This window comes from Phyllostomus hastatus, unplaced genomic scaffold (genome assembly GCF_019186645.2).
Source record: "Phyllostomus hastatus isolate PE091 unplaced genomic scaffold, TTU_PhHast_1.1 phas_scaffold_182, whole genome shotgun sequence".
NCBI lineage: Eukaryota > Metazoa > Chordata > Mammalia > Chiroptera > Phyllostomidae > Phyllostomus > Phyllostomus hastatus.
In genome coordinates, this window is record NW_025334013.1 from 24,730,293 (window position 1) to 24,746,517 (window position 16,225).

General features: G+C 59.7%; 1 protein-coding gene across 1 annotated transcript in view; it reads right to left on the minus strand.

The window, feature by feature from the left end:
* Nucleotides 1-5,121: 5,121 nt before the first annotated feature.
* The window catches only part of EPHA10 (EPH receptor A10), a 32,500-nt gene continuing 21,396 nt past the window's right edge, over nucleotides 5,122-16,225 (minus strand). Inside the window, exons 8-17 of the mRNA XM_045859217.1 lie at nucleotides 15,213-15,321; nucleotides 11,745-11,806; nucleotides 11,471-11,596; nucleotides 10,190-10,375; nucleotides 9,678-9,739; nucleotides 9,242-9,445; nucleotides 8,816-8,965; nucleotides 8,394-8,587; nucleotides 7,608-7,763; nucleotides 5,122-7,512 (exon numbers count right to left, since the gene is read on the minus strand). Of these exons, the coding sequence (XP_045715173.1) occupies nucleotides 7,398-7,512; nucleotides 7,608-7,763; nucleotides 8,394-8,587; nucleotides 8,816-8,965; nucleotides 9,242-9,445; nucleotides 9,678-9,739; nucleotides 10,190-10,375; nucleotides 11,471-11,596; nucleotides 11,745-11,806; nucleotides 15,213-15,321 (1,364 nt within the window). The 3' untranslated portion in view covers nucleotides 5,122-7,397. The remainder of the gene's footprint in view (nucleotides 7,513-7,607; nucleotides 7,764-8,393; nucleotides 8,588-8,815; nucleotides 8,966-9,241; nucleotides 9,446-9,677; nucleotides 9,740-10,189; nucleotides 10,376-11,470; nucleotides 11,597-11,744; nucleotides 11,807-15,212; nucleotides 15,322-16,225) is intronic.

Here is a 16,225-nt window from a genome sequence, read left to right on the forward strand (position 1 = left end):
GTGGGGAAGGACCCTTGGGTCAGTGACAGCATGTGGAGTAAAGGTTACTCATTTCAAGTCATTAAGTCCCAAAACCTGAGGCTCCTGCGTTTGCCGCCGTCACCTGGCACAGTGTGAGGAAGAGCCTGGCATCAAGGAAATACTTCGGATCCAACACGCTTCACCCAGAGCCAGGCCACCCGATCGCACTCCCTGTGCGCCACTGCCCAGGCGGACCCAACTGTGGGGCGTGCGTGGGCCGAGCAGGTGCCCGGCAAAAGCCAGTCGCGTGGGGCAGACAGGGCAGTCCACTCCGCATAAGAGACTGACTTACTCACATGAGAGATTGACTTACTCGCAGGGTAATGAGTTCCCTGCCCCCGGGTTTAAAGCCTGGGCTGAACCATCACAGGGCTGGAACGTTGCAAAGGGAACTGAAATCTTCCCACCAGGCCACAGACCAAAAATGGCCCACTGACACACATTCAACTGCTTGTTCTTTAAAATAGCTGAGCCCTGGCTGATGTGGCTCAGTGGACTGAGTGCCTGCCTGTGAACCGAAGGGTCACCGGTTCTATTCCCAATCAGGGCACATGTCTGGGTTGTGGGCCAGGTCCCTGGTAGGGGGCACGTGAGAGGCAACCACACATTGATGCTTCCCTCTCTCCCACCCGTCCCCTCTCTAAAAAAAGTAAAATCCTTTAAGAAAAATAAAACTAATTGATAACAATTTTTTAATTAGTTGATAAGAATTTAAAAATTGCCAAGGTTCAAAAATGGTTGCTAGCTTCCAAAATACAAGATCTGGCAACAGGGGCCACAGTCAACGAGGTCAGCAGCAGCTCTCTGGCCCATAGAGATCCCTCCTCCAGATGAAAGCTTTTCCTGTTCAGTGACTTCCCTCTGTTACCTGTTACATGTCTAGTGCCTGTGGGCACTTTACTTTGTACCCTAAGCAGAGCTTCTCTGGATTGAAGAGAAGGTGCGGCCTGGAGTCCCCTTTACTAGTGTACCTCAGGCAGTTTCAGAGAACCCAAAATTTTAATAAACAGGTTCATTCTTTGCCCTGCAAGCCCCCTGATTTTTCCAAAAGTCCTATTTAGGGATTTCTATTGAAAGAAGTCCAAATGTATTGCCTTGTGAACAGTTAGGTTAAATAATTTGCCCTGGCTGGTGTGGCTCAGTGGATTGAGCACCAGCCTGTGGACCAAAGGGTTGCTGATCTGATTCCCAGTCAGGGCACGTGCCTGGGTTGCAGACCAGGTCCCCAGTAGGGGGCACACAAGAGGCAACCACACATTGATGTTTCCCTCTCTTCCCTTCCATCTAAAAATAAATCAATAAAATATTTTTAAAAAATTAATTCACAAGAAGAGCTAGTTCTTGGGGTATGTGTGATATGATATCACCTAAGCATCATTTATTTGCAGCACAACACATCTTTTAGCTCAAAGGAACCACCGTCCCCATCTGTGCCAACGACAATGAGTTCACGTGACCAACGCAAAGCTCACCATGACGTCTCTGACGCCCCTGAAAAACAGAGTGTGTCTCAGTCTGCATGTGCACGAGCCCTGATAAATATTTTCCTCCTCTAATTTCACACAGCGATAGCTGTGGGTCCATAGCTAAAATAGAGCACGACACATATGTGCTGAAGATTGAACAGTAGGTAACTCATGTGGCTTCAGAAATGGAAGGAGTGAGAGACACGGGTTGATCAAAACCGGGGTGCACATCGAACTCCCACTTAACGGGAGTCTGGAACCCAGTTTGCTCTGGCTGAGGTGTCGTCTCCTGGCCCTTCGCAGCATTAGGCATTTGCCCAGCCCCTCATCGTCCCCACCTGTATCGCCTCACCTAGACAACAAGCCCCGTCTCCCCAGCACCCGCTTCCCACCACTGTAACCCACACCGCTCGCCTTCCACATTTGACTATCATCTTTCCCGCAGTTGATAGTAGCATCTATTCTAGTCGGTGTTTTCTGACCCTCAGACGATGGGTATGGCGGACGACATAACAACATACCGCGGCACCAGGACACTAGGAAAAGCCCAGGCCCAAGTCGGCACGTTGGCAGTGCCTGCAAGCACATGCTGTGTTTCACAGTGTGCCGACAGGCATCAGGATGGATGCAGACAACAGTCTCCAAGGAGACACCCCTTCAAATCCGATGCAAAGGTCATGCCAGCAAACCCACTGGTCTGCACTCTCCTGATGGCGCCCCAGCCGACTGCCAAGGACAAGCGTGGTGGTAAAAGGAGAGCGGGCAAGAAGAAGCCTAAGTGGGAGGGGATGGGAGATGTTTGCGAGAAACAAACTTGGTTTTGGTTGCTTTAGTTTTTCACGTACACGAGAGACTTGAGACACCCAGGGTCTGTTCACCGGATGCTGGCAGACACCACGAGGTAGTCCACGAGCAGAAGGAGTTTGACTTCTCTCCCTTGCCCCAAGAGCCCGGGGGTCCCACTGTTAACAGGGGGTGGGGAGCATCCTGAGAGGCTAGCACTGTTTTTCAAGATACTGGCAGATGCTCAAGTTTCATGGCAAAGGGGACAAAGAGATTCAGAGAGAGTGCCATGTGGTAAGGAGTTTTCTTCACGTCCCAGGCAGTGTGATGGGGCTCATGTAAGGAACTGAGTCTAGAACTCAGTTGCTGGTTAATATGGACAGCGGACTCACTACCTGGTTTTCCCCTGGGGGCCTTCTCACACCTCCCCAAGAACGAGGTCGGGCAAAGCCCTCCACTGGACTCCACCACGCCCAGGATTTATCCCCACGGCTGTGCCTCTCGTGCTTTTTACTTAACTGACTGCCCCATTAGGCTTCCTTACGTTCCCGGTGCTGACCGCCTAGCAGGTGCTTCTGCTCAGCACTGAATGAGCAGATAAACACCTTGTCAGACTGGTCGGCGGCCTCCCTGCCTAGAGTTCATTTCCATTCCCAGCTGCATACTGTACACCTACCCGGTGCCTCACAACTTGCTGATACCATTTAGTAACTGGGTGCCAGGCACAATGTTACGTGTTAGTGGGGGAGGGGTCCTCCACTCTCTGGCTGCCTGCCTCTAAGGCCACAGACCTCTGCAGAGCAACACGCCTGACGCCTGACGTCTCCAGCACACTCATTCATCCCTCCCCTCGGGGGCGGGGGAGAAGTGACTTATCTAATAGAATTGGGAGACAGAGGGATAACCTCTGGCTTCCCGCAGATCTGTCTGCCTGCAAGAAGGGGGCGCTCTGGTCTGCCCCCCATCATGCAGGAAGCTGGGTGGGGCCAACTCGTGCATCTCTGGCTCAGCCTGGGACTGGTGGGTCTAATTCAGGGGAATGATGGGAGATGCACTCTGTCCACAGTACACCACATCTCAGTTATCAAAGATGTGCATTTTACACATTTTTAGTATCTCTGAGGTTGGGATGCATCTTCCAGGCACATGGCATAATGTGGTTTGACTGGCTGGGACATGACTGCATGGTGCATCTCACCCCCCACGGTGCCTCAGGCTCGAAGGAACGTGGTGAGCAGCACGCTCCAGCCTGCCTTACCAAAGGGCCGGGTCTCCGTCTGCCCCAGGGAATTGATGCCCAGTGGGCTCTGAGCACAGGAGCGGAGGAAAGGGTTGCTAATCGCCACCCCTGCCACCCTCCCATCACTAAGCTCTTTCTGTGGCCAGGACTAAGCAGATAAATAAGACACCTTCTCCACACTATGGACACGAACGGCCAGGCCAGGCTGAGCAGAAGCACTAGAAAGCCAACCAAGGACAGCAAGGGCTCATGCGGTACAAGTGTGGGTGCGTGTGATGCGTGTGCGCACGACATGGGTGTGCGTGCGTGAGGGCTCCGGTGGGGTGCCAGCACTCTTCAGCCCACACCCCCGCCCCACTCCTCTGCCCTTGGTAGCCCCTCAAACTCAGTTCTCTCACCTGGCTTCTGCCAGCTCAATTAAGGTCACTGCAATGGGCTGAAATCTGTGCTCCCCCAAATTTGTATGAAGCCCTAAGCGCTGATACCTCAGAGCTTGACTGGATTTGGAGACACGGTGTTTACAGATGTCACCAAGCTAAAATGAGGCCATCGGGGTGGGCCAACATGGACTGGTCCGACGCAACCGGTGCCCTTCTAGGAGAACGGGGAAGTCTGGACAGAGACACAGAGGGAAGATGACATGCAGACACGCAGACACCAGGAGGAGACAGCGCCCACAAGCCAAGGAGAGAGGCCTGGGGCAGGTCCCTCCCTGAGTCCTCAGGAGGAACAGACTCTGCCGACACCTCGGCCTCGGACTTCCAGCCTCTAGAACTGTGGGAGCACTCCTACACCGACAGCCGCTCTTCTCGCCCGGCTTCTCTGCATTTCACAGCAAAACTCGCTCTTCCTCTGGCTCAGTGGCCTGACTCCAGCCTGGCTTCTCACTGCTCCCTCAGCTTCTGTCTCTGCTCTTCTTCATCCAGCTGCCCCCCAAGTCCGAGTGCCCCCAGAGCTCCTCTTCCTCCATCGGCCGGCCCAGGGCAACCTCATTCTCCCCGTGGCTTCCACCCCCACCTGCGAGCTGTTGACCCTCAGAGCGCTGCCTCCAGCTCACACCTGCGCCGAGTTCCAGCCCAAGCATCCGCCCGCCTCCTAGATATCTCTGCCTACGCCTCCCACAAGATCTCAAATCACATCCAAAACCAAGCTAGTCATTTCCTGACCTCCCCTTGCATCCCTGCCCAGCCCGCTGCTCCCTCCCCACACTGTCTACCTCAGGGGATGGCACCACCGCCCGAGTGCTCCCTCCTCTGGGAAGCCTTCTTTGGTTTACTGCTCCCAAACTGGGTGACATCCTTCTCTACATCCCCAGGCTACCTCATGCTCACCCCCACGGTGACCCTGACCACACTGTCCTGTGATGTTTCCTAAACATGCCCCCCACTAGACTGGGGGTCTTCTGTGACAGGGGCAGTTGAATTAGTCTCTATGTAGCGAGACTTCAGACCCGTAGTCTGGAGACCCCCCACCTTGGGGCGGGGGTAGGAACCCTCCCACACACACTACTTAATGGTGAAACAAGTGTCAGTGAAAGAGGCACCATATCACAGACAAGTTTTTATTACTTTGTCCTGCATATAGAACCCAAAATTATAAAAACATCTCCAGCACAAATCAAAGGAACCACCTCCCCAACCGGCCCCTCCCCTCCCTGGGTGGGCCCGGATGGCGTACTCGGGGGTTGCAGGCCCCTCCCGCTGTCCAGCGAATAGGTTCCATATAAAAATAGATCTGTAGAGGGCGCCCGGGGAGCCACCGGCTCGCATCACACTAGCACCCGTGCGGGGCCGAGGCCGGGCCCCTCAGGACTCTGGGACCTCGCTCCAGTGGAGGGAGGTCTACCCTGGACACCGAAGTCCTGCCGACGGCGGCCCCTCTGCAGAGCAGCTGGTGGGGCAGGGACTTGACCTTCAGAGGGTGACTGCTGGGACTGCAGCTGGAGCTGAGGCTCCCCTCCCACGAGACAGGACGCTGGCCCTCACGCCATGTCCTCTCCAGGCTTCCCAGGAGCAAGGGTCCGGGGTGCGGAGCCTGAAGGACACCTGGCACGGGGCCCTCTAGCCCTGTCAAAGGTGGAGGCAGTAGCTGGGTCTCCCCCAGTACCCCCGGAGTCACTGAGCCGGGGCCAGGGCCCAGGAAACAGGAAGACGGGTGGGGGGGCCCCAAGGAGAGAAGAGCTACCAGGGCCAGGCCGAAGGCACTGCTGTGAGGCACCGTCCCCCACCAGGGGGTGCTCCCCAGAGACGCACTGCGTCTTCCGGCCCCTGGGCTCCATCCCCCGTTAGCCGCTCTGCTTGGACCCCATCTTGGCCTGGGCCCTCCGTCTGGGCCTGCTGATGACTTCATCCATCCACGACTTCATCCTGCCCTGCCTTGAAGGCCCTGTTCAACTTCCGAGTTGGCTTCTCAGCCAAGGAGCCTCTCCAGAAACCCTCCACATACACAGATTGAGAGGGTCCAGCGTCCGCCTCAGCCCCCCAGCCCACAGACCAGAGGTCTCCCACGGGGCCCCGGAGCCCTGGTGGAGGCAGCCTGGGTGCTTCCTGGTGTCTGAGACCATTGCCCCACCTGGCCTAAGCCCCCCGAGGGCGGGCTCTGTGTCTCATTCACCCTGTTCCTCCAGCCCTCAGCTCCTCCTCCCAGCCCAGCTCACCCCACCCACCACAGCCAAACCCAGACAGGCATGCCGGAAGCACACTGGAAAGACAGCCCCCATGGCCCTATCCAGATCTGGCTGCCTTCCTCTTGTCCTAGGAAAGTGTGGTCTCGTCATCACCACAGCCTGGGGGAGCCCTTCTGGGCAAGGAACTCTGGAGCCAGCTCAGTGCGCCCACTTCTGTCTGAGGCCCACGGAAGCCGGAGCGGGGAGGTGCTCCGAGGAGGCTGGGTGGCGGCCAGGGATGGGGCGCCCCCCGGGGCTCCCCTCACAGTGGCCCTGGCTCCCCTGGGAAAGAGTGGTGGTGTTCCAGGGTGGGACCAAGGCCTCCCTCCACAGCCGACCTCACCCCTGGGCAGGGAGTTGGGCGAACTGGCTCTGCCCCAGGCCTGGTCCTGGCTCCTCATTGGGTCTCGGGCTTCCCCACCCGTACAGTGAGGATTGGACCAGCCAGAGAGAGATGGTCCGTCTTTGAGAGTCTCTCTGTCATCATTCCCCCAGGCTGGACAACACACTCTGGGGTCCCCCAGGGGAGACAACATCTCCCCTCGTGTCCCTCCCAGGAGTCCAGCCAGCGAGTTTACAAAAGGAATGCAAAGGGGAGGCCAGTGGGGCCTCAGGGAGCACCAGGACCTTGTGTGGCCCCACCGCCGGGACCCTCACCCTGAGCTGTCAGCCCAACGGCAAGGGAGGCAGAAACCGACCCCTGAGCTCAGCACCACCTCTGCCGCCTGGGCCTCGGGACCAATGCCCAGACAGGGCTGAGCCCCAGCACCAGGAGCTGAGGACCCTGCCCCTGCAGGCCCCTCCAGGATAGGCTGCCAGGCAGCTGTGGTCACTGCCGGGCCCACTGACAGCCCAGCAGGGACGTGCGCTGCCTGCTGGCCCAGGGGTCTGCAGGGTCAGGGGTCAGGCCCAGCGCCCCAGTGAATGCGGAAGACAGAAGGGCAGGAGCCCAGTGATTTAAAGCTACGTCTTTCCTGCCCACCCAGCCCCACCTCAGTGTCTCAGACCCTGCTTCTCCTCCCGCTGTTCTGTCAAGGGCCCTCTCCAGGGGGGCTGAGTCAGCCAAGGGGCTCAGACTGGGGAAAGTGGGAGGAGTAAGCAGTGAAATGGGGAAACCGGCCCCAGGTGGAGGAAGGGAGCTCACTTCCCCACGAGTGGAGTGCAGCTTGCCCAGGGGCTTGTCCGGCTGCGTCTGAGCCCCCTGGGGAAGAGTGAGAGCTGCTCACACCTGCACGCCCTGGCCCTGCAGCTGGAGCACTCGTGCCCGCAGGGCGCCGATCCCGCTGAGAAGGGCCTCCCGATGCTCCGCCGACGAGATGCCCAGGCTCACCAGGTCCCTGTGTGGACGGACTGGTCAGATCTCGCCAGCTCAACCCCACCTTCTGCTCTCCCGCCCTCTGCCTGGACAGGGCCCCCAGGTTCCCAGACTCACTGCGCAGTCATGGAGGCCACGGCCTCCAGGCTCCCATAGCCAGCCGCAGCGAAGCTGTCCTTGTAGCGGCCCAGGTCCAGGGCCTCCAGCCATGCACCCACAGAGCCAAAGGAGGGGAAGGTGGAGAAGGCACGGTCTGCCAGGGGGGTGGGAGGCCTGGGGCAGAGGAGCAGTGGCCAGTCAACAGCAGGGATCTGCTGCCCAGACCCGGTCCCTCTCCTGAGGACAGGCCAGCTGCGAAAGGACAGGAGGCTGGGAGGCAACTGGGACCCCGGGCAGGCCTGGCTCACGCGGGCGCTACGTGTTCTCGGAGCAGGCGTGCGCATGCTCGGCGTGCCCGGCACACTCAGGCAGGTGGGGAGCGGGCTGCACCCGAGCCGGCCAAATGTGCCGGGGGTGTCTGGAACAGTCTGGGGGCAGGACACACCCAGGACAGTTTGAGAGGCAACCCGTAATTTGGGACAACTTATACTAATTTCACGTGTTTTATTTACTGGAACTATGAATTAGTTAGGACTACTATCACATATATGTATCCAATGGTCACTGTGCCCGGGATATGTGAGCAAAATCCAGGACACGCGAAAGTGGCTAAGATGGATGGAAGGTTCCATGAGCCTCAGGCAGGTGGGAGTATTAGATCTACCTGGGGCAGCTGGTGAGCAGTCATGCCAGGACCAGTGGGGTAGGAGGGACAGGGCTGTTGTACTGGGGCATGAGGGAGGCCTCCATGGACAGGGGAGAGGTCAGCGTACCTGCCGTGGTTGGGGCAAGGTGGGAATATACCTCGGACAGGCGGCTGCAGCACACTTCGGGGGTTCTGGGTCCTGCACCATCTTGCTCAGGATGCTGTGGATCTGGGAGAACCTGGGCCGCTCACCTGGGTCCTTCTGCCAGCAGTCAAGCATCAGTCGGTGCAGGGCGGAGGGGCAGTTCCTGGGGGGCGGCAGCCGGAAGCCATCCTCCACGGCCTTGATTACCTGGGCCGTGGGGGTGAGGAGAGCAGGCAGGAGGCCTTACATCCTCCCAACACACATGTGCGTGCACCCCCACCCTGGGGAGACGCCAGCGGTAGGCAGGCGGGATGAGAAACAAACGAACGGTGAAGAGAAACCTGGGGCTAGAAAGTCAAGGGGCAGGGAACTGGGGGCTGAGGTCAGAGGGCAAGAGGGTCAGAAGGCAAGGAGCTGGAGCCACCAGTCACTCACGTCTTGGCCAGACATGTCCCAGTAGGGCCGCTCCCCGAAGGCCATCACCTCCCACATGACAACGCCGAAGCTCCACACGTCGCTGGCAGAGCTGAAGTGGCCAAACTGAAGCGTCTCGGGGGCAGCCCACAGCGCCGGGCTGCGGCCACTCTGTGGGCAGGCGGGCAGGCAGGGGGGCAGGTCAGGCGCAGCAGGGAGGGACGACGCCCAGGTTTCCCTCCCCACAGGGTCCCAGATGGAGCCCCACCCGCCACCCTCCCAGCTGCACATCGGGGGAAGGGACACAGGCTGACCACAAGGTGGTGTCCACACTGGCATTTACTCGGGACCAACTGGGTGGAGGGGCAGGGCAGGGGCGGCAGGGACGCCCGGGCAGTCTGGTGGGAAACAGAGGAGCAGGCTTGCCTGGGGGAAAGGACTCCTCACCATGGTGGTGTAGACGGCCTCTGCCCGGTCCCGAGGTCCCCGCCCGAAGCCGGAAATCTTGCAGAGAAGGCCACTGCTGACCAGCACCCGGCGGGCGGCCAGGCCCCGGTGAACGTAGCCCATCTCCGACAGATACTTCATGGCCGACGCCAGCCCAGGCAGCAGCCCCAGCAGCTGCCCAGCCGCCACCTGGCCCTCGTGCCGCTGAGGGAGAGGGGGAGATGGGGGCCAGGGCTGCATGCCTGCTCCCCTGCGGCTGCACCAGGAAAGTCACGCCGCCCCCGCCAGGCTTCGGCCTGCCCTGCGACCCAGGCGGCCGGCCTGGCCAGCGGGCGCCTTCTCAGGGAATGATGCTGACTCCAAGTCTCGACCAAGAGAAGAGTAAGGGGCCCAAAATAACAAGGTCCTTTCCACCCCCAGGGCCCACACCACTCACCCTGAGGAAGCCGTCCAGGGCCCCAAGGCTCATGTACTCAGTGACGATCATCAGGGTGCTTCCTGTGCCCAGGGACGGGAGACGCACACAGGCTGAGTTGTCTGCTCCCCGCTGGACACGTGCCCCCCACCTGGGCCCTGACCTGGGCCTAGGTGGCCGGAACCAAGACCACACTCCCCTAATTATGCCACCCTCCTTCCGGGCCCAGGACCCCCTACGCTGAAGGACAAAAGAGGAGGCAGACAAAGGCCAAGGTCAGGAGCTGCAATAAGTTTGCCAAGAAAGATCACCCAGGGTTCAAGCCATCCCTCCACAGAATGTCACCACAAATCAGAACTGTTGCTCAGGGTCAAAGGGGCCACCCTGAGTCAGTGAAGAAAAGCTGAGACCTTCCCTCCATGCTGGGCATTTAGGGGCTCCCTCTCATGGCCAAGGAAAGGGCCTCAGGGCACAGGGCACCCCGCCTCCCACCCTGTCATCCTCACCCCATATTTGTGAAGCACAGGGCCTACCTCGGGTGACCACACCCTCCAGCCGCACGACGTGGCTGTGGTCGAACTGACCCAGGGTGAGGGCCTCGGCCAGGAAGCTGAGCCTCTGGGCATCGGAGCAGCCTTCCCGCAGGGTGTGCACAGCCACGGGGAGCCCCTGGCGGCCAGGGAGCTGCAGGCGGCCGCAGCAGAGCTCCCCAAACCGCCCTGTGGGAAACAGCACCTCAGACACACCCCTGCAGGCCGCTGCCTTGGCCAACCTGGCCAGGCGAGCTGAGGAGAGAGCACCTTCTGGGTCCTGAGCTGTTTCTGGCCTGGGGCTCTGTGATCCTGGGTTTGGATCGTGATAAACTGAGCATCAGCAGAGGGATGTGGTTTTCCTCTTTCATTCCCTCTGCAGCCTCAATTTCCTGCTGTGTGAAATGGGGATTCCTCCCTGCCTGCCTCAGCGGGAGGGTCCAGAGCCTCAGAGAGAGGACTCTGCGCATGCCAGCACATCTGAGGCTACTGCAGCCCAGCGTGACCCAGGAAGGGTGGCGATGGCATCCACTCTGCCACACTGCCCCTCCCTGGCTCCTGCCCAGTGTTAGGGCTTAGCGTCTGGCTCCTGATGAAAGTGGCTGCCTGCTCTGAGCGCAGGGGCCGAGGGTGTGCCGACAGAAAGAAGCATGCTGGGAGATGACCGTGAGGGGCCGAGCGCCCACTGTGAGCCAGGCTGTGCGCCGAGCCTGCGAAGCCCCCATATCAGCTCTCCGAGGCAGATATCAGGCCCATTTCACAGACGGGAAACTGAGGCTCAGAGCAGAAGAGGGAAGTGCCCCCGATCACGCAGCTAGTTAGTGACAGAGCCAGAAGTAAAGCTCAGGGGTGTCTGGCCCCCAGGCTTGCAGAGCCCCTCCCCACCGCCCCAGGAAGGCCTTTCTGAAACTTCTGCAGCAGCAGCCCGCAGAGGCCGGCTCTGAAGGAGCCTGTATGGGGGGATCTCAGTGACCCTGGGGACCGGGAGAAGGTAGGAAAGCAGGGTCACGGAGCCCTCCGCCATCCCTTTACCTTGGAGCCTGGGTGGTGAAGGTGCAGCCTGATGTGGAGGTGGGGCTTCCTGGGCAGAGTGGGGACAGGGGTGAAGGCAGGGCTTCTAGAATGGGGGCTGGGGCAGGACTTGGGGTGGAGGCAGGCTTCCAGAATCAGAGTGGGGCAGAGTGGAAGTGGGACTTCTGGAGTGGGCGGGGCTGAGGCACAGGCAGGGCATCCCCCCCCCCACCCCCCGCTGCAGGGACCAGGCTCCCTGGATGCCCAGCTTGCCTGCTCCCAGGCTCTTCTCCACTGTGACACTCTTTGCATCCAGCTCCTTGGCAAACAGGTGAACAGCCTGCAGTGGGTCCCCACAGCTCTGGGGGTCCACGAACGTGCGGCGTGTCGGGACTTTGACTGGGAACATGGGAAAGAGAGAGGTGGTTCTGAGGACGGGGGCTTCCCCAGCAGGAGGGTGGGGTTGGGCAATGGCAGCAAGCAAGGGGGATGAGGAGTGAGGTGGGGGGGCACCCGCCCCTCCCCAAGCCAGGCCCAGACAGCTCACAGTGGAAATACAGCTCTTCCTCATCGTGGGCGTCCCGGCCTCCTTTGCCGTAGCTGCAGGGCCTGGGGGGGGGGGGGGTGCAGAGTCATTCTTTGAGCCAGGCTGTCCCAGCCCTTTCCATGTCACCAGCACCCAGGGTGGCATCTCTTCAAAAGGACGAGGTCTGTGCCCCAGGGGAGGGACCTTCTTGTTTTGCTGGCTTGAACCCAGCAAATACACAGGTAATCCTAGCACCACGCCTAACCCCTCACCCCCAGCAGCACGCCCAGGGGCCCTCACGCTGAGACACGGTGCACCTTCTTGCTACTCAGAGGTGCCCAAATCTGCACCCCTGACTTGAAGCTCCAGCTGTTCCCCCCACCCCACCCCACCCTGCTGCAGGCAAACAACACAGGCAGGCCCACCCCTCGCATGCAGAGGCAGTGCGGGGTCTGGCCAGAAGCACCAGTACTGAGAGGCAGCCACGGCCCACTCACAGGGCCAAAGGAGAAGGGCTGTGCGCTGTGGAACACCACACACGGCCCTGAACCCTTCCAGGGGTCACCGGGATGACGTCCTGAGGCAGAGGCAGCTGTGGGACCAAAGGACTGCAGGGCAATCTGCAAAGCCACAGGCTGGCATCTGGGCCCCCTGAGGCCAGGCCCTGCTGGCCCAGATAAAGGCTTGGCTTTCATTCCTAGCAGAGGAGAGCCCGGAGGGGATTCTGAGCAGGGGCGCGCCATGACGCCATTTGCATTTTAGAAAGATCATCCCAGCTGCTGCTGTTGTCCCTGCCAGCGGTGGCGGTAGCTCAGGCTCAGGCTGTGGGGTGACCATGGAGAGGAGAGTGAGGGGACTCAGACACTTAGGTGACAGGGCCACAGGGCTTGGAGATGGCTAGAAGGCAGAAAGGGAGCGGGAGAAGGCTTGCCCAGCAGACTGGATGGTGCTACCATTTACCAAGGCCGGGGTGGGGGGTGAAAAGCGCATGTGTGGACACTTGAGTTTGCAGGGCCTACGGGGCAAGCAGGGAGGGTCAGCGAGGAGGGAGCGGGGTGTGTGTGTGTCTGGTCTGGACATGCAGGTTCGGGAGCTGTGAGAGGTGGGACCAGGAACGAGTCTGAGGACCCGCAGCATTTAGTGACTGGGTAGGAGAGAGGGAAGGCAAGGAGGTCACAGAAGAACCACCAGGGAAGTCAAAGGGAAATAAAGGGAAATCTGGGTGCTGATATCACAGGAACCAAGGAAAGACGAGACGGAGCAGGGGTCCGGGAAGGCTGGAGGCGGGGGGACTGAAGGAGGTTGGAGGGAGGTGGTCCGGGCTTGATGCCAGCGGGAGAGGGCAGGAGGGCTGTCTGCCACACAGAAGGGTGTGGTCACGCAGGCCGGGCTCTAACACGTCTGCTCTGGAACGGGACAGCACCCACCTGCTTCCTGGCTCCTCCCCTCGGCAGCTGCGGGACTGAGTGGCTCAGTTTTCTCTTTAATAAAGTCAGGAGAGCCCTGGCTGGTGTGGCTCAGTGGATTGAGTGCCAGCCTGCGAACCAAAGGGTCGCTGGTTCGATTCCCAGATTGGGCACATGCCTGGGTGGCGGGCCAGGTCCCCATGCTAAGCCCTCAGTGTGTGTTAGAAGTGTCACGTGGGGGAGGGACATTATAAACACTACAGGTTCCTGGGTTGTGACAGGGAGTGGGTTCAGGTCCGAGGTAGGAGGAAGGCACCTCCTCTGGAGCAACGGGAGGAAGAGGGTGGCTGTGGAGATAGATAGGCAGGTGAGTAGACCTGGTGGGGAGAGGGTGAGGGGCCGGTGGTGCCGTTAGAGAGCAGGGCAGCAGAGATGGCCGAGGGAACAAGCTGCAGGGACAGGGAGCCTGCAGGGCAAAAGGGGAAGTGGCTCGATATTTGGGGTCAGGATACAGGAAAGGGAAGGAGAGGGGGAACAGAAGCGAAGGTCCTTGGGAATAAAGACGTCCAAGAACCCAGAGGCTGGTCATCCAAGCTGCACTAGTCACTCAGCATGGTGGCAGGATGTCCCTGGAGGCAGGGGACATCTAGGAGAGGGGGATGGAGATGAAGGGAATGGAGACAGGCTGAGCGGATGGAGGCAGGCAGAGAAAATGAGCAGCTTCCCCTGGAAGACACCCCATCCCCCGCGGGGTGAGCCAGGATAGATTGAGGAGGGAGATGGAGGGGAGGGGACCATGGCCCAGAGCAAGGGCTGCAGAGCCCCGAGAGGAGGGGGAGAGGAGGGGCTTGTGGCAGAGACGTCGAGGTCTGCCACACTGCCGGTGCCTGCTGGAGGAGTTTGCCCCCAGGCCCCTCAATCAGCACAGACCAGCTGGTGCTCCCCACCTCACTGACGCTTGACCTTGAGCAGGTTTTGAAACGCACCATCACCCCCTGGCTCACTCTGCCTGCCTAGTACATCTGTCTCCGGGCACTCCCAGGCGACCACTCTGGCTGGCTGCAGCGTCTCCCCGGGGAGGTGCTCCCCACTCACCTCTCTCCCCTTTCTTCCTTCGGCCTTGCTGAGCCCCCAGACTCACCGCCAGGACACAGTGCTCTAGGCTTCTGTCCGTGGCAGCTTTCCCAACAGGTCCAACACAGGAGCCACAGCTCTGTGATGGAGGAGCCCACTCCTCCTGCCCTGCCCTGCCCTCTTGCCTCCCCGGCCCAGGTGGAGCTGGGTCCCCTCCACCTGTCACTTTCTGTGCCTCATCCAAGGGCGGTCAGTGCCAAATGAAGGCTCACTGTCCCTCCAGCCCGAAGGCAGTTCCGGTGCTGATGCATGGTTCTCAGGCCTATGTCTCTCCGTCCCCGAACTCCAGCCCTCTGTACGCAGAATCTCCGAGGCCTCAGACCTTCTGAGCTCAGCCCCACCCTGGTACCTGCCTGGGGAGTCTGTGCCAGGAGGCTTCTGCTGTGTGCAAAAGGGCTGGAATCTTCTCTGAGCCAGACTCAAGAGCTACATCTTTCCCTTTTCTCTGCCCACTCTCCTGCCAGCTTCCTTCTGCTGGGGGTTGGGGGGTTTCTGGTTTATGAGCCCCGCACCCCCCATCCTCCTCCCTCCCACACGCATACACGCAACACACTTTCTTCCCTTTGCCCACGTTCAAGGGCCTCGGGACCCCTTGGGGCCAGGGGCTGGGGGCCTCTGAGTGCCTCAGGAGAATCCTAATCACACTGGAACAGCCACAGCTTGATTCCATCCTCAGTGATGCCTTCTGACATTTAATGAGTTAAGGAGCTAAATCCCCTTCATCCCAGAGCGGCTGAGCTAGCTGCAGTGCCGGCTGCCTCAGGAGCAGGGAGTGGGGGAGGGGCTGGGACTATGCTAGCCTTGCCTGTATCTATACAGCAGTGTGCTTGCATGTGCAGACCTGCGTGTGCAAACCTGCATGTGTACAAATGCTGGCATAGATACAGGTGCCTGTGAGCACAGGGACACGCCTCACCAGAGGTCAGCCAGGCTGGGACCAGCCACCTACCTCCTCCAAATGGCCAGCACGCTCATCACAGAGCCCAGGACAAGGATGGCTGAGATGGTGACCACGGTGACAACCACTGCGGGGCTCTGGTCCCTGGAGCCTGAGGCAGCTGGGAGGAAAAGCAGGAGGCTGAGGCTGGCAGAGGACCGGGCTGCTGGGTAAGTGTCCTCAGCCCACAGCAGGGTTCCCGCAGCACCTCTGCCCCCCAGCAGCGGAGGGGTGGAGGCAGTCCAACCAAACCCAGCGGCACCTGGAGCTTCCTCGTCACCTGGGGTCAAGGCGCCTCCCCCCACAGCCCAGCTCTGAGAGACAGGGGCAGGGGTCCAGACGGACAGGCCTGGGACTCCCTTTTTGCCTTTCAGCTGGACAATGAGAGACTTAGGGTGGCTCTGCAGGGGGAATGGCCTCTTGTCTGAGCTCCCCAAGCACCAAGTGAGACTGTTCCCCAGCAATTATAACAAAAGTAAACATTTGATGCGCCCTTACTCCATTCAAGACACTGTGCCATGTGCCTTAACGGAATGACCCTATGTCTTCATCACAACAAGCCAGTGAGGTGTTACTGTCTCTGCATTTCAGCTGAGGACACTGACACGGAGGGAAGTTGTGTCGTTTGCTCAAGGTCACGCAGCTAATAAATAATGAACCTAAAATCTGAATTGGATCCCCAAAGCCTCTGCTCCAGATTATTTCACGGAGGGAGCGGTCAAGAGGACCCTGGGCTCTCGGCCCCATCCATCTGTCCATCCATCCATCCGTCCATCCGTCCAACAGTAACCCCCTGGCACCGGGGAGAAAGCAATGAATGAGTCAGAATCCCTGCCCCGGAGGAGTGCGCCAACCACTGGGAAACACAGAAACAAAAACTTAACCGTAGAATGAAAACAGAAACAGAGAAATGAGCGGAACAGTTATTTCCTCCTGAAGCCTTCGCAGAACACAGCAAAAGTGATGGGATATCACTTCCAAGATTAGGTCACAAGAGACTGGCTTCTGTCTTGGGTGCCCTCTCG